Source organism: Petaurus breviceps, unplaced genomic scaffold (genome assembly GCF_028583685.1).
Source record: "Petaurus breviceps papuanus isolate PSGF00001 unplaced genomic scaffold, PetGlider_PUasm1.0 174, whole genome shotgun sequence".
Classification (NCBI taxonomy): Eukaryota; Metazoa; Chordata; class Mammalia; order Diprotodontia; family Petauridae; genus Petaurus; species Petaurus breviceps.
In genome coordinates this window covers 21,903,852-21,921,762 of record NW_027185761.1, presented here as the reverse complement: position 1 = coordinate 21,921,762, position 17,911 = coordinate 21,903,852, and the positions used below count along the sequence as shown (strand labels likewise).

General features: G+C 43.6%; 1 protein-coding gene across 1 annotated transcript in view; it reads left to right on the top strand.

Moving 5' to 3' along the window:
* The first annotated feature begins 7,739 nt into the window (after positions 1–7,739).
* Positions 7,740–17,911, top strand: part of CAND2 (cullin associated and neddylation dissociated 2 (putative)) — a 51,455-nt gene continuing 41,283 nt past the window's right edge. The window contains exon 1 of the mRNA XM_069083889.1: positions 7,740–8,231. Coding sequence (XP_068939990.1) covers positions 8,164–8,231 — 68 coding nt within the window. The 5' untranslated portion in view covers positions 7,740–8,163. The remainder of the gene's footprint in view (positions 8,232–17,911) is intronic.

Genomic DNA, 17,911 nt, shown 5'->3' with positions numbered 1-17,911 from the left:
GAGAGTCCTAAGCCTCAGTGAGCTATGTTGAGTCATCTACACTATATCTAGCACTGATATGGTGGGATCACCAGAAATGGAGAACCACAGAACTGCCTAAGGAGGGGTGACTCAGCTCATGTCTCAAATGGAACAGGTAAAAGCTACTTTGTTGATCAACAGTGGGATCATAAGTGGCCATTGCATAAGTGGCCAGGATAGAAAGCCTGAGAAAGAAAGAAAGAAAGAAAGAAAGAAAGAAAGAAAGAAAGAAAGAAAGAAAGAAAGAAAGAAAGAAAGAAAGAAAGAAAGAAAGAAAGAAAGAAAGAAAGAAAGAAAGAAAGAAAGAAAGAAAGAAAGAAGAGAGAGAAGGAGGGAGGGAGGGAGGGAGGAAGGAAGGAAGGAAGGAAGGAAGAAAAGAAGGAAGGAAAGACATATTGTGCTAGAAAGGGAGTGATCTGGAATATGGCCAGATAATAATGTGAAGATCTATAACTGGAAAAGAGAAGATAAAAGACCATCTATTAGAGCACAGGGTAGTGCCAAAGGTAGAATTCAAACCAGGAGGTGGAAAAGCAAGCTGTAGTAGAATTAACATCAGGGATGTGCTGGAGCCAGCTCTAATTGGCAACAGGCCTGTTAAACTTTCAGTATGAACATTTATACCTCAGAAATAAATGGTCACAAATCATGGCTAGATTTATTGTTTTGCTGATTGTCTAGAGAAAATGTTAACAACATAGATCAAACTGAAAAGTGCATAGTACATTTTCCCCTAGAGAGGCTGGTTGTTAAATATTTACTAGCACTGTGCTTTAATGAAATATTTTATACACACACACACACACACACATATATATTACATATTATAGCATTGCTCTATAAACATTGCTTGAACTCAGCAGTGGTGTAGTAGAAGGCTCAGGGAATGAAGCCATCATCGAACTAGAGATCTGATAAATATAGACTGATGATGATGATGATGATGTTGATGATGATGATGATAACTGGTGTTTAGATAGTCTTTTAAAGGTTCACAAGTTTCTTCACATACGTTATCTCATTTGAGCCTCACAACACCCCAGAGTGGCATGGTCTAGAGGAATAAGTTGTAAAACATGAATGTAATTGAATATTACTGTGCTATAAGGAATGATGAGGGATGGTTAGGTGGCTCTATAGTACACAGAGCACTGGGCCTGGAATCAGGAAGACTCATCTTCTTGAGTTCAAATCCAGCCTCAGACACTAGTTGTGTGATTTGAATTGTCTTAGGAAGATTCTGAAGATCACCTGGCAGGATAAGGTACCAGACCCTGAGGTCCTCACTCAACTAAACTGCCAAGCATTCAAACTCTGCTTCAGAGAGCACAACTCTGATGGGTTGGCCATGTAATTCAAATGCAGAACATAAACTTGCCAAAAAGCCTATTTTTGTGAAGAACTTACATGGGGCAGGCATTCACATGGTGGTCAGAAAAAGCGATACACGGACACTCTCAAGGTCTCTCTTAAGAACTTTGGAGTTGACTGTGTGACATGGTGTGATAGTAATGTCAATTAAAATTCCCCTGTATTGGCTTGGTTTTCAAATTGATTGTGTTAAAACCCAGAGCTTGTTAATCCCACCTGTGGGATGGACTTTTTGATGTGAAAAGAAAGTCCTGAACTGGGAGGAGCTGGTGACGTAGATTTGGAGAGACAAGAGAGAGGCGGAAGATCTTTTTGGAAGCAGCACCTCGTGGGGAGAGAGAGAGACTAAGAGAATTGCTGGTGGCCGCTTTGAATTGCCCTGGACTTTTGAGACCTGCCCCCTGAGCTGCCAAGGACTGAGGAGACATGGCTGTTTTGCTGGTACTTTGTCTGTCTGTTTTGATGTTATTTTGCCAGATTTGTCCACTGGTGAAAGACTGTCCTGTTGAAGAAGTCCTGGAACCTGGCATTTGGTTAAGAAGCCCTGAGACTGTCCTGCAGACAGAGAGTGAATACTGTCCACTGGTGAGGGACAGTGCTGTTGTTTCAGGGGTCTGGAGACTGTCCTGCAGACAGAATGAATACTGTCCACTGATGAAGGACAGTGCTGTTGTTGCAGGGGTCTGGAGACTGTCCTACAGACAGAGTGAATACTGTCCACTGGTGAAGGACAGTGCTGTTGTTGCAGGGGTCTGGGAGCCTTTCTGTTGGTTCAGAAGCCCTGAAGAAGGATTTTCTTGTTGTATGTTTACAGAAATCCTGGGAGAGGGCTTTGCTAATGTGTTCAGGGGTTCTATGACTGTTCTACAGACAGAGGATAAATTCATGAAGGGATTGGCAATGTATCTTATGGCCTTGCTAAGCCTTGTCTCCCCAGGAACTAAGATTGCTGAGAACTTGCCTCGTGTCAAGATGAAGAAAAGACCTCCATTTGGGTATTAAGTGCTGTGTTTAAACTTGATGTAACTCTGGGGTAGATTCAATTGTGATCCAGGGGTGGGGAACTTTTGACCTTATGTTTGGAAACTAATCTCCATTTGAGAAGAGGGGCTTTGTGGTGGACTTAATTAAGGTATAGCCTAGGGGTGGAGAAGTATTTAGAACAGAGACTTTGTAATTGATTGAATGATTGGAAGGTCCTGGGGTGGGGTAGTACTTGGAGATTATTTAATCACGCTTAGTAAATGCTGTATTTGGAATGATGTCATGTTTTGATCTTCTCTGTTCTTGGTTTGTCACTGAATAAAATGGAGAGCACCTATGCTGGTATTCTGAACCTTGGGAAGTTGCCTTTCTTTTGGCATTACATTACACATGGGAGATGTTGACATAGTACCGCTCAGCATGGCATGCCCACATCAGACGAAGTGCCATGCTCTATGAGCAAAGCAGAATTGAAACAGTTCAAAGGAAATGCAGAATGTGCAAATTTCGAGAATTCACCCCAAATGTTCACATGCACTATTTGTGCCCGACCTGTGGTAGAGCATTCCAAGCTCATATCAGTCCAATCAGCCACAGTTGGACACACTGAAACTTGGCACTAGCATAGTGATGTCATTTTGGTCCTCTTCAAGAACAAAGGACAGCAACCAACCAACCAACCAACCCTGGAGAAGTCACTTCACCTTTTTTGCCTCAGTTTAATCACCTATAAAATGAGTTGGAAAAGGAAATGGTGAACAACTCCACTATCTTGCCAAGAAAACCCCAAATGGGGTCCCTAAGAGTTGGACTCAACTGAAACAACTGAACAAGAAGAAATGATGAATATGGAGAAACACAAGAAGCCCTACATGAACAATGACAAAACAATCAAATTGATTGCTATGAAATTACAATGAACAAGTTTGGTCCCAAAGAATAGATATGAAAATCCATCCCACCCCTGCTTTTGTGCTGAGGCCAGGACTTTGGGTGAGCTACAACTCAGACTTTTTTGATGTTTGATTAGTTTTGCTGAATTGTTATTTCTACTCTTAAAAGTCTTTGTTCTAAGGAGTGGCTCTTTGGGAGAGGAAGAGGGAGGAAAATGTAGGCAATGTGAAAACTGAAGATATCAATAAAAATGTATTTAAGGAAACCCAGGGGATTGCTGGGAATTTCCCCAACTTCCAAATTAGGACAGAAGAAGGAAAAGGAGAAGAGATACAAAGATATGTCTGGGCTAAGACAGAACCCCTGTGAGGGGCTTCCCTTAGTGGGGGTCTCTCATCTAGGGGCTCTGCCCAGGTGGGAGCTGTGTTCGTATCCCTTTGCTTAAGAGACAGTATATGTCACTCCCTGATGTTAACTTCCCTCACAAAGGAGGGGATAGAGATGGAAAAAGAATGGGAAAAATAATGGCTGACATTTATACAGTACTCTTGAAGTTTGCAATAAAAGTTCTTTCACAAACAATATTGCACATAAGCCTCACAACAACCCTGAGGCAGATATTACAGATATTATCATTATGTTATCCATTTTACAGATAAGAAAACTGAGACTTAGGTTGTGACTTACCCATGGTCCTACAGTTGGCAAGTATTTGAAGCAAGATGAGAACCTGGGTCTTCCTAATTCCAAGTACAGTATTCTGGAGTGTCATTGGGGAGAAGTCCAGGTAGAAGTTTCCTTGTTTCTTGCAACCCAACCATATCCTCATTTCACCACCACCACCACCACCATGCCCTCCCAACACTGAGCCTACTTTTAAGCACTCTTTTTCTTTCCCTATGATATTCAAAGATTGATTCAGCCAGGTAAGAGCTCTTCCCTCAATCACCCTCAGCATCCAACCAAACTTCTCCACAATGTTCCATTGGATTCAACAAAATATACTTGAATTGAATTGCATACCTTCCAAGCTGGGCTCTCAGTACTTTCCAAGATTAGCTAATATGATAGGTCATTCTGTGCTAATGAATAAAGAATTTTAGACAAGGGCAGCCAGACTTTGAATTCAAAGAACTCCCTCTCTTTGAATTTAATAAACATACAGGAGTTTCCAGAGACTAGACCAGGGACTTTTTTTTTGTTTTTAATAAAAAAATTTTTATTCTTATGTTTTGAATTTCAAATTGTCTCCCTCCTTCCCTCCCAAGCCCACATAAGAGAAGGCCAACATTTGATATAGGCATATATGTGGAACCAAACAATACATACTTCCATATAACAGTTCTTTCTCTAAAGGTGGTTAGCATTTTCTATTATAAGTCCTTTGTAGTTGATTTGAATAATCATATTACTCAGAGTACCTCAGTCATTCACAGTTACTCTTTGAACATTAAACATTCTCTTGGTTCTGCTTACTTTGCATCAGTTCATGCAAGTCTCTATGTTTTTCTAAAACCAACCTGCTCTTCATTTCTTAGAGCACAGTAGGAATCTATCACAGTCATACACTACAACTTATTTAGTCATTCCCCAATTTACTGTTAAACATCATTTAGGACAAATTTGTCATAGAATTAGAAATACAGAGCTGGGAAAGAACTGTGAAAAATGATTTTTAATAATTATTATCTTGGAGATTCAAAACTTCCCCCAACTCCCTTCTTCTGAAGTTCAGTCTTTTCTTTTTAGAAGGACATTACTGATAATGAGAGTGCATTGAGTGTCCTTATCCCAGTCAAACACCACCCAAGCTTGCAAATAATTTAATCTAAAATAGGGAAGATTGGGTGGAGACAGATTCTTTTGTCTAGCTAGCCCAAATCCTGGGGGTCTGATAAAAGAGTTATTTCCTCTGTCCAGAGGTAAAATGATGATGGAATGATATCACCCCTATGCATCCTATATATAAACCGTGCACTGGAACCCCCAAATGAGCTCTCAGTTCCAAATTGTTAGCTCCCATGCATGTGTGTTGCCAGCTTTGAGAGAAATAAAACAATGGACTCAACCTGATCATGTTTGTCTTTCTCATACTAAACTCTGAGGTTGACAGGACTTAAGAGTTATCTAGTTCAATTCTGCCAATTTCCCCTTTCCCCCACATTGAAGAAAACAGGAACAGAGAGACTGAGTAACTTGTCCAAGTTCACAAAGCTAATTAGTGGTAGAGCCAGGACTGGAGCCAGGGGTATGCTCGTAAATGTTTAACAACTGGCTCTCTAAAAGGCACACCACACTTCTCAGTTGAATTTGCATGCTTTGCATGCATTTTCTCCATCACTTTCCTAAGTCTAGACATTCAAAACAATAAATCAAGCCCAGATTTGTTGGTTTGTTCATTTTTGAAGTAAGAATGCTTATGCCAAACATTTAACAATGGGTTACAAGAGGGAGAGGGAGGGAGCTGGCCCCCAGGATATATATATAGGGGCCAATTCTTGATTTCCTACCAGCTGATTAGCTTCATTTTGACTCAGCAAATATCATGCCCCTAGGCAAGGTACCCTTTGGTAGCCTCCCCTCTCCCTTTCAGCATCCTTTCATTTATGGTCTTTCTCCAGAAGATTGCAAGCTCCTTGAGGGTAGGGACAGTCTTTCTTCTTCTGATTTGTATCCCCAGAGTTTAGCACTGTGCTTGGCACACAGAAGGCACTTAATAAATGTCTATTGTGGGGCGGCCAGGTGGCTCAATAAGAGCGCTGGCCCCAGCGTCGGGAGACCCAGGATTGGTTCCGGCCTCAAATACTTGGCACCACACAAAATAACTGGCCGTGTAACCTTGAGCAAGTTGCTTAACCCCAATTGCTTTAAAAAAATAAATAAATGTCTATTGACTATGGAATTCAGGTCTACTGATTCCCAGGGTAATATACATTCTACCATACACAGCCTCCCACAATTGCATAAAGTAAATCTTATTTATTTCCTTGAGCTGGGCAAGGAATCCACAGCCATGTGAGGGTAATGAAAGAATCATCAGAAGTGTAGTGATTCAATTCATACCAATTCAATTCAACAAACACTTATGTTGGATTTCTTTTTGGAGGAGGGCAGGCAAGGCAATTAGGGTTAAGTGACCTGCCCAAGGTCACACAGCTACTTAAAGGTCAAGTGTCTGAGGCAGAATTTGAACTCAGGTCCTCCTGACTCCAGGGCCAGTGCTCTATTCACTGTGCCACCTAGCTGCCCCCAACAAGCACTTATGAATTGCCTACTATTTTAGTAAGTCTTTTGCCATTGTCCTCTACTAGGATATCAAGAGAAGGTGATTCTAGGGTTAATGGGCAGGAGGGAGTTCCCTTTTCAGAGTTTTGATCTCAGAACAGATGGGAGATATAGTTGCAGAAGGGGGTAGACTGTGTGCCCCTAAATTCAAACAGAAATTTCCTATGCTCTCCTTTCCTATGTCTCCCCTTCGATTTTCTTCCTCTTTCCCCACATTCTTCTTTTCTCTCTTCTCTCTCCCCAAACTTGTTAGGTGTGAGAGCATCCAGAAGAATCAAAGATCTGGGATTCTGTGTGACTCTGAATTGTACTTGATTGGGTCATCCAGGATGTAATCCCTCCCTGAGCTTTAGTTTCTCCATATGTAAAATGGGGATAATAAAACTCTTACTACCTACCTCACTGACTTATTATGAGGAAAGAACCCTATTCACTTTAAAGCCTGTAGAAATGTAAATGGTTTTTGTAAGGTGCTTTCCCCTTCTAAATCTCAAGGTATTCTCCCTCCTTTCCATGCAGTTTACCCCAAATTCTGACTCTTCTGTGCCATGCCCCTCAAATCCCCCCTCCTCTGTTTACAAGTCCCCCCTTCTTTGTCCAGTGTTTAACCCCAAATCTCTCTCATCTCCTTTCCCCAAATCCCACCCTAGGCTGGCTCTAGTCTCCACACCACAGATCCCTTCCCCCTCCAGTCTTCTACTCCCAAACCCCTTCCCTTTCTGGTCCCTTATCCCCAAATCCCTCGTCTTCCCTCTCCCGCCTTCAGACCCCCTAAATTTCACTCCTCTCATTCAAAACACTGTCCTTTCCAGTTTTCTCTCTGACATCCAATCTTTTTCTCCTCCCATCAACAGGAGTGCAGCCCTCCCCTCTCTACTCCCCTATCTCCAAATCCCTCCCTCTTCTATCAACAGACCACCCTCAAACCCTCCTCTCCCTAGTTCCTTACCCTAAAATACCTCCCCTCTTCCATTAAAGATGGGAGTCTCAGTCCCTCTCCCCTTTGTCTCCCATACCCAAATTCACCCCCTCACCTTCTCCTTCCATTAAGAAGAGGAGGATTCCCACCCCTCCCCAATACCTTCCTTCTCAGGTCCCCAGACCCCAAAGCTGTTCCTTCCCAGGCCCCTGAAGCCCCTCCTCCTCCCTTGCTGGGGCGGGGCTGGCGTAGGTTGCTGCCGGCAGGGGGCGGCCCGAACCTCCAGCGCAGAGCCCTGAGTCTGGAGCTTGGAGCCGGCGCGGCTATTTCTATCTCATGATCACAGTGCCCGGGCTCGGGGCTTTTCCAGCTACTTCTGCCCGGGCGGAGAGCGGGCAGCGGGCAGAGGACGGCGCCGCTCCGGCCCCCAGGAAGCCATATTCTTCATAGCCGGCTCCAGGCCCAGGGAGGCGGTGCGCCGCAGCCCCTGCGCTCCTGCCCTGCGCTCCGGCCCCTGCGCCCCGGCCCCTGCGCCCCGGCCCCTGCGCCCCGGCCCCTGCGTCCCGGCCCCTGCGCTTCGGCTCAGTCCGGCGCCGACCCTGCGCTGCGGCCTCTGCGTTCACTGTGCCACCGGCTCCAGCTCAGTCCCCTCCCCTCCGGCTGCTGCGGGGCCACCGCCGCCTGGCGAGATGAGCAACGTGTCCTTCCACATCTCCAATCTCTTGGAGAAGATGACGTCCACGGACAAGGATTTTAGGTAGGATTCCCCCCGAGCGCCCCTCCCCCCCACAAGGAGAACGGCAGGTCCTTGAGGGTTGGGCTGTTGGGATGTAATCATTTTGTCCCAAGTACCCAGCTCGGTGCTTGTCACGTAGCAGGTGCATAATAAATACGGTAAGCAACTGAATATGACCCCGTCCCTGTCCCAGCCCTCCTGGTCGCGGCTTTCCCTGGTCCACGACTCCACCCCTCTTCCCTTCCCTCTACCTGCTCTATCAATGTAGGCCAGATCTCCCCCATTGCCCCCGATTCCTGTCTTCTTTACCTCCATCTCCACCTTCTCCCACTATTTCAACCCATCCTTCCCTCCCTACCCACCTTCTAACCCATCCTCAGAGCTGTTGTGGTGAGGTGGGAAGAGGGCAGCTTTTGGAGTCCTGAGACCCTGAGTTCAAATGCTGACTTTGATCATTATTAGCTGAGTGGCCTTGGGCAACTCGCTTACCTTCCCTTCTCCTGTTAAATGGTCTCAGTGCTCAATCTCTAATGATCTCAAAGGTTTCTTCCTGCTGCAAAGTGTGACCCTATCATCTTCTGCCTCTTTCTCTTTCTCCTCTATCCTCTCCACAATGCCAGTGCCTCCTGGATACCTCACAACAATGCTGTAGGATAGCCGTCCGTGATAAGTTGGTGCTGACCCATCTACTGTGTCCCCTTCCCTTCCTTCTGTCTTCTTTCCCTGTAGGAAGTTCAACCTCCCCCACAATGCTCCTTGATACCCCACAACAATGTTGTAGGATAGCCGTCTGTACTAAGTTGGTGCTGACCCATCTACTGTGTCCCCTTCCTTTCCTTCTGTCTTCTTTCCCTGTAGGAAGTTCAGCCTCCCCCACAATGCTCCTTGATACCCCACAACAATGTTGTAGAATAGCCGTCTGTACTAAGTTGGTGCTGATCCATCTTTCCCTGTAGAAAGTTCGGCCTCCCAGATATTTTTCCTGTAGATCCATAGATTATTTTATTTTATTTTGGGGGAGGTGGAAGGAACCTTAGAGATAATTGAATCTAACCCAATTTGACACATAAAGAAAATGGAAGCATTTGTTCAGGCTGACTTAGCCATTTAGTCTAATACTCTGCTCAGTGCTACTGAATGAGGGGAGATTTGTGTCCTTCTTTGTAAAATAAGGGACTTTATCTCCACAGTCCCTTCCATTTGCAATGATTTGACCCTGTGACAGCCTCAGAGAGTCTCTGAAGATGGCTTTTCCTTGAAAGGAAGATTTGGGTATGGAGAAGCAGGTATTGCTAAGCCTCCTGGGTAAATTGTGCTAGAGAGTGATCAATCCTGGTCATTAGGACTGGAAGGTGGTGAAACTGGTGGATGATGAAGACTCACCTTAGGCAGGACCACAGACAAAATCCCAGTGATAGCGCTGGAAAAAGGCCTGCTCAGAGAATCACAACTTTAGAGCTGGAAGGGCCTATCTGAGGCCAGTTCTTTAATTTTATAAATGGGGAAACTGAGACCCCAAGTAGATTAGATGACTTGTCCAAGGTCACACAAATGGTATTTCTCAGAGGTAGGATTTGAACCTAGGACCCAATATCAGCTTGCCCAGCACTGTTGTTATTGTAAGTAGAAACTGAGGCTCAGAGAACTAAGTTGTTCAAGGTCACTCAGCTAATTAGGAGCAGAAACACAACTAGAATTCAGATCCTCTAGCTTCTAGGTATAGTGCTCAGATAATGCTGATTATGGGGCTGGCAGGGAGTGAGAGGAAGAGTGGCAAAGGGGGGGTTCATGGACACAAGTCTGGCCTTGAAGTCAGGAAAACCTGAGTTCAAGTCCTGCTGCTGACTCAGGCTGGGCTGTATGACCATAGGCAAGCCCCTGAAGCTGCCAGCACCCCGCTACAGTGACTGACTTCAAATGGAAGGAGTTTCTACATTGCATATTCCCTACAGAAATGAAAAACAGGTGGGTTCTAGTTCTGTACCAAAAAAGAATTTTTTTTTGGGGGGGGTGGGAATAGACATGGATATAGACTAGCTTTAGGAGAGCAGGAGAGATATCAGTGAAATTGTCCTGCCCAGAAGGCAAGAAATGAATGGACCTTCTTCCTAGCCCACCTTGATCTGGGTTAGACCCTGGGAATAAGGTGCTGGGTCCCTGGGGTCCTTCTTGTGGGTCTCCCTGCTGTTGGTCAGGGGTGGGAAAAGCTGCCTGTCCCTGCCAGAAACCTGCCCTACATGGACCAAGTTGCCAAGCTGGACTGCCTGCTCCTCCGTACATACCACTGTTTATGGAAATGCAGAGTCAGCCTTGTGTCTCTCAGCCCAGGGCAGGGGTGGGCCTTGCTGCCTGGTTTCCAGTGAGGCCTAATAATGTGCCTTTTATTATAATAATCCCTTACACTTGTATAGACTATTATACTTTTCAATAAAGAGTACTTCACGGTGGGCAAAATCCGTTCCTCTAGGTTGGAAACTTGGCTGTGCTAGCTTACATTCTGCCTGTGTGACTAAGTCACCCCATGGCCTGAGACCACTTGATTTTCTTATCTTTAAAATAAGAGGGAGTCTGCTAGTTGATCTCCAGGGTGATCTCCAGCTCCAGATTCAACATTAATGCATGTAATAGAGATCTTTTTATCCCCATTTTACAGATGAGGGAATAAAAGGCTTTGAAAGGTTAAGTGACTTGTATATAGTCTTCCAGTTAGTATATTTCAGAGCTAGGACTAAGTCCAGGTTTTAGGATTTAGGACTAGTATTCTTTCCGCTACACCACAGATGTTCCCATGCATTATTTCTAAGATCTCTCAAACATCCCTGTAAGGTAGACAGGGCAAGGGTTATTCTCCTCATTTGTACAAATGAAGAAATTGAGACGGGTTGGCATCATGGTACAGAATCTCAGAATTTGAGAGTTTAAAAGAAACTCAGTGCCTGTTTCGTCCAACCTATAAACAGATTCCCTACTGTATTATATTTGGGGGAGGTGGGAAGAGAACAGCACACTGGACCAGGAATGAAAAGACCCAGGTTCTAGTTTGAATTCTGCTAGTTCTATGACCTTGGGCAATAACTTCTCTATTTTCTGAACCTTAGTTTCCTCATCTGTAAAATGAAAGCATTAGACTAGACAGTCTCCTTCTAACTCTGATATTTTTTTCTCTGTGAGGAGTTCATGGCAGAACTGGGCCTCCTGACTCCTAGTCCAGAGGTCTTCCTCACGTTTTGATATGCTCTGGGATAGATAACCCTCTAACCTAGCCTTACAGCAGCCTAGGAAATGAGTAGGAGGGAAAGTAACAGGAATTACAAATGGAGAAACTGAGACTCAAGGGGAAGTTAGTTATCTCAATTTAGCCAGAATCCCCTGGGTCTTAGTTATTACATTGTTCCCTCTGGGATCCTTGGACACCCTAGAAGACTTTCTTCTTTTGTACTTATCACTCTCCTGCTATCAAGCTAAACAGATACTTTTCTGGTGTCCATGGCTGCTGAGTCAGCTGACCAGGCCAGCACATTCCATCTTCTGTCATGTAGAGACAAACTGCTCAGCCCAAGGCTGTCATAGTCTGTACACTTGGCTCCTAAAGGCCCCTAATTCTCCTAGCACCTTAGAATATTCATGCTAGGAGGGCCCTTCTAAATGCTTCTAGAGATCTCATTTTACAGATTATAAAACTGAGTCCCTTGCCCAAGGTCACAGAGTAAATTAGTGGCAAAGTTGGGGCTCAGACCCAGCTGACTTCTCCTGACTTCTGACTTTTGGTTCTTCCCATCACATCAAGCCAACTTTTGATTTAGAATCCTACAATAGAGCTGGGAGATATTTTAGGATTTAGCTGATCCAGCCCTCTCATTTTATTGATTAGGGAACCAATGCTCTGAGAGGAGAAATCACTTGTCCAAGGTCACACATCTACCAAGTAACAGACAAGGACTAGAACTCAAGTCTCCAGTCTCTTCTTCCATTAAAAAGTCCAGCCCTGGAATGTGGATTTGGACCAAGCAACCTGTCAACAAACATTCAAGTAGATTGTTGAGTGGATTATTGAATAGATACTATGTGTCTTTTTCGTTGGAAATAACTTAGGATATACTGGAAAGTCCCTAGTCACCATGCACCACTGCCACCATTCACAAAAGCCAAAAGGGTACCATAGTTGTGCTCAAGGTCAATCCATCAGTTAATGGATATTTATTGAGCCTATAATATATAAACTCATAGAATTGAGAGCTGGGAGCCCTCAGATCATAGAGAATTAGAACTGGACCTTACAACATAGTTATGAGAAGATAGCATTAGAGCTGTAAACCCCGCCCCCCCAGCCCCACCCTCAACCACCATTCAGCCAACTCCAGTGCCTTCCTGTTAGCCTCTAAAATAAAACATAAACTCCTTCCTTTAGCTTTTAAAAGCTGGACACAACTGGCTCCCAGCCTGTCTTTTCCGCCTTAATGCACATTATAACTCCCCCATTCCATACTCTGTGATTCAGCCAAACTGGTCTTTTCTCTGTTAGTTATGCAAATTTTACTCTAGCATCCATCTCTGTGGGGCACCAGATTCGGGGCCGTCCCCATGCCTAAAATGTGCACCACTTCTCTTTTTTTCAAGGTCAGGCACCAGATTTTGTGAAGTTTTTTTCTGCTATCCCCAACTGCCAAAGCCCATCCTCCCAAACCACCTTCGATTGAGCTACTTTGCACATTTTGTATTTATTTGTGTTTATGTTATATATGTTTATGTATATTATTTTTATCTCCTCCATTAAAATGTAAGTTTTTATGAGTAGGGATAATTTCCCTTTTTATAACCCTAGTTCCTAGCACTGTGCCTGGTACATATTTAATAAATAATTGTTGATTGGTTAAACACAATGCTACAACTGGAAAGTTTAATACTTGTAAATAATAAATACAGTTTTAATAAATACTTAGTAACTACTTGTTGACTGAACACAGAATGTTACAGCTTGAAAGAGCCTTAGCACTGTTAAAACGTGGAATGTTCAAGAAAGTAGGGCCCTTACAGACCATCATTTTATAGATGATGAAACAGAAGTCCAAGAAAGGGATATTGCTTTGCCCAAAATCGTGTAGCTAGGGACTGGCAGAGCTGGAACTATAACCTGGGACTCCGGCCTCTTAGTTTAATGCTCTTTTCTCTGGACTAGGCTAGCTAACTGCTTTGCGCACCACGCTAGGAGTAGAGAAAGACACAGAAGCCACTGTCCGCTTTGCTCAGCCCCAGCTCCTAAAATTCCTGGGCCTCATGCAGTCCTGAGTCAGGCCATTCCTGGCACCCAAAGGCAAGAAATAACAGGGAGCTTTCTCCTTGTCTTTCAGGCAGAGCCCAGGCAGCCATTCTCTATAAATAACCTAAAGATGGCATCTAGATGGAAGGCCTGTTGGTGTCAATCTGAGTAGTTGCTGCTGATGCCCAAGAAGGAGGTGCTTTTCTCTTAATGGGTTTTCCAGATGTATTTGCACTTGGTATCCCCCAATAAAGTGGAAAGAGCCCTCTGAACTTGGAGTTAGGAGACTTGGGTTCAAATCCAGACTCTTAACTTTTAATATTTTTAACTTTTGTTTTATTTTCAGTGTATAAGTTTATATTTCCTCTCCTTTTCATCTCCTCCCATTCTCATTGAGGAAAAGAAAAAAACAACCCGGGGTGGCTAGGTGGTGCAGTGAATAGTGCACCAGCCCTGGAGTCAGGAGGACCTGAGTTCAAACCCAGCCTCAGACACTTAACACAAAAATCTAGCCGTGTGACCTTGGGCAAGTCGCTTAACCCCAACTGCCCTCCAAAAAGTAAGAAAAGAAAAAGAAAAAAGCAACCCCTTGAAACAAACATTGCATAGTCAGGCAAAACAAATTCACCTTATTGAGCACGTCCAAATATATGTATATCATCATCATTTTCACTCGATTACGTCTGTCAGGCAATGGGTAGTATGCTTCCTCATTAGCCTTTTTGGGATCATGGTTGGTCATTTAATTGATCAGAGTTCTTAAGTATTTCAAAGTTGATACTTGTTACAATATTATTTTATAAATGACCCTCTTAGTTCTGGCTTTCTGTAATAGTAATGGAATTCAAATTTGAAGATCCCTTTGTGTTGGCAAAGGTACCAAGTACTTAGCGCTTAGTAATTGATCAAGCCTCTGTTGGGGAAACAGAAGGTGTGAACTCCTGTCTCCTGTTGCTGACATAACAGGAAGGGGTTGGCTGAAACAGGAAGCTAATGCTGTGTGTATATAAGAGAAGCCCCAGAGGCACAGTCAGAATTTCTTGGGACCAGCATCTGGAGGCAGAGCAGCTACAGAAGAGAAATGAGAATGGAGAACTGAGCCAGAATTTCCTGAGAACTTGTGGTGGTGGAGCTTCTTCTGAACAGGAGCCCAGGAGCCATGAGCCTGGAACTCGGAGCCTGGAGCCAGCAGCCCCAGATCCCAGATGACTAGGATGCTGATACTTTATTTGTGGCTTGCCAGCCTTGAATTCCCTGGAGCAGAAATTGTGAAGGAGCTGACATGGACCAAACCCTGTGAACTTCAGTGTGGAGCAGGACCTCCCCAGAGAGCTGGACAGGGCACTGGGAGTTGTCTGCCATTGAGTCCAGGTAGAATCTGGGACCATGGAAGGGGATCCAGGGAATCTGAGAACAGGCCCAAGTCAAGATGAAGAAAAGACCATTCCTTGGGTGCTGAGTAATGATGAAATTGTAGTTTACTAGTTACCTAGGGGTGGAGAATTTGTGTATGATACTTAGTAATTGATTGCTGAATAAGTGACTGATTTGAGCTAATCAAGTTGCCCCATGAGTAGAAGACTTTTGACTATTGTACTTTGAGATGATTGTTCTTTGTTCTAAATATTGTGACCACTTTGGTGAAAACTATGTGGCCATTTTAATGATAAGCTGTTGTAAATACTATATTGTGATTTTCTGTGATAGCTGTAATATTGTGAATGCTGTACTTTGATTTTCTGTGGATTTGCTTTGCTTTGTTATGGAATAAATGGAGTGTTCACTATACTGTGTAATCAGAATCTTAAAAGCTGTTCACAGTAGCATTCTTCTGGAAAGCTGCTCGTGCATGGCATTACACTTCCTTCACTCTGCATCAGTTCATAGTCAATCAACAAACATTTATTAAACCCCCTACTATGTGCTGGTCACTATGCTAAGTTCTGGAGATACAAAAAAAGGCAAAAGAGGGTCCCTGCACTCAATGACCTTACAGTCTAATGGTCTGCCCAGGTTTCTCCGAAACTGTCCCTTTCATCATTTCTTTTGAGACAGTAGTATTCCCTTACATTCACATACCATCATTTCTTTATAGTCATAGTAAGCATTTATATAGCAATTAAGATTTTCAAAGAATTTTACACTTGCTATCTCATTTGGTCCTTGCAACAACCTTGCAAAGTACCGTGTTTCCCCAATAATAAGACCTATCCCGAAAATAAGCCCTCCCCTTACTGTGTAAGATTCCTCTAAAATAAGCCCTCCCCCGAAAATAAGCCCTATTGAGATTGCTACTGCAGTGAAGGTGATCCCCTGTGCTACACGCTACATTACGGTACCCTCTGTATGCACCGTTCCCCCCTCCCCCCCCGGTGAAACGCCGCGCTCCGAGCTGCATCCAATCAGAGCTGCAGCAGTGAGCGCGTCCTCCTGTTCTTCCCCAGTGATTTGCTTGCTGGCGCCATTGAGAGCAGTGCTGCGGAGGAGAGCTGAGGCAGGACAACATAAGCCCTCCCCTGAAAATAAGCCCTCTGGTGTTTTTCTTTCCAAAAAAAATAATAAGACAGTGTCTTATTATCGGGGAAACACGGTAGGTGTTATTGTTATCCCCATTTGATAGGTGAGGAAACTTAGGCAGAGTGAGGTTAAGTGACTTTCACATAGTCGCATAGCTTATTTTCTGAGGTGAACTTGGGTCTTCCTGATTTCATATCTTGTACCAACTAGTAAAAAAGGATGCAAAATATCATATAGTTTAACCCTCTAATTTTACAAATAACATCTCTGGGCCTCAGTTTCTCTATGGAGTCTTGCCAAATTTCCATAGCAAGTCAGAGGCAGAACTAAAAATCAAATCTAGGTCTTCCTCCCCATTGATGCTACCCCATGAACCAGGCCCAGTGCATAGAGGTTGCAAAGTTTGCCCCTGTCCTCCCAGGTCCCTCCTTTCCTACATCTAACCTCCCCCTTGCCACTATTCTTGTTCTTAGGGATCTTCCAGTTCATCTCATCCCCAGTGTGCCCTTCTCCCCTAACCCCAGTGGTAGTGGAAAAATCTTAAGGCATCATTTTCCCCAGAATCATATGTTTGTCCATAGCGCCCTCCAGAAGACAAGATTTGAAGAGCCAATGGAGTAATTTTTTTTAAGTTTTGCTTTTATTGGTGCCCTTTGTTTTTTATATCACATTAATTTCCAGATACATTCCTGCCCCTCTTCTGTCTGGTGAGCTGTCCCTTGTAGCAACAATTTTAAAAGAGTTAAAGGAGGTCATTGAACAAAACCCAAACACATCTTGACCATGTCTGGCAACAAATACCATTTCCTACATCCACAGCCACTCACCTCTGCAGTGAATAATAATGATGATAATAGCTAATATTTTAAAGCACTTATTATATGCTAGGTGCTTTACAATTATCTCATTTGATCCTCATGATGACCGTGAGGGGTAGGTACTAATATTATCGCCATTTTCCAAATGAGAAAACTGAAGCAAACAAAGGTTAAGTGACTTGCCAATGACACATAGCTGTTAAGTGTTCGAGGATGGATTTGAACTCAAGACTTCCTGATTCTAGACCCAGCACTCGATCCTAAGGGAGAGATGCATTTTCTCAATGTTTCTCTGGTTTAAGCTTGGTTGTTACCATTTTACACAATTCAGTTTTGTTTTGTACTTTGTGTTAGCACTGTTGTACCGTGTTTCCCCAATAATAAGACCTATCCCGAAAATAAGCCCTCCCCTTACTGTGTAAGATTCCTCTAAAATAAGCCCTCCCCCGAAAATAAGCCCTATTGAGATTGCTACTGTAGTGAAGGTGATCCCCTGCACTACACGCTACATTACGGTACCCTCTGTATGCACCGTCCCCCCCATGAAACGTACGCCGTGCTCTGAGCTGCATCCAATCAGAGCTGCAGCAGTGAGCGCGTCATCCTGTTCTTCCCCAGTGATTTGCTTATTGAATAAAGGTACATTTTTTTGTTCACATTTACCTGTTTATTAAAATTTCTGTCAATGTTCATTAAAATAAGCCCTCCCCTGAAAATAAGCCCTCTGGTGTTTTTCTGTCCAAAAAATTAATAAGACAGTGTCTTATTATCGGGGAAACACAGTAGTCATTGTGTGTATCATTTTCCTTGTTTTGCTCCTCTCACTGCATCAGTTCATCTAAATCTTCCCATGCTTCTCCATGTTCTTCATAGTCACCATTTCTTAACATTACAGTAAGATTCCATCACATCTATGTTCCACATCTTATTTAGCAGGTCCCCAATATATGGGTATCTACTTTGTTTTCAATCCTTTGCTACCACAAAAAAATGATGTTACAAATATTTTAGTGCATTTAACCAGTATAAGAATAATTTTTAATGACGAAACTTCAGGCAGTGTGATAGACTAAGAAAGAAGCATTTCCAGAGCTGTACTCATCAACTCC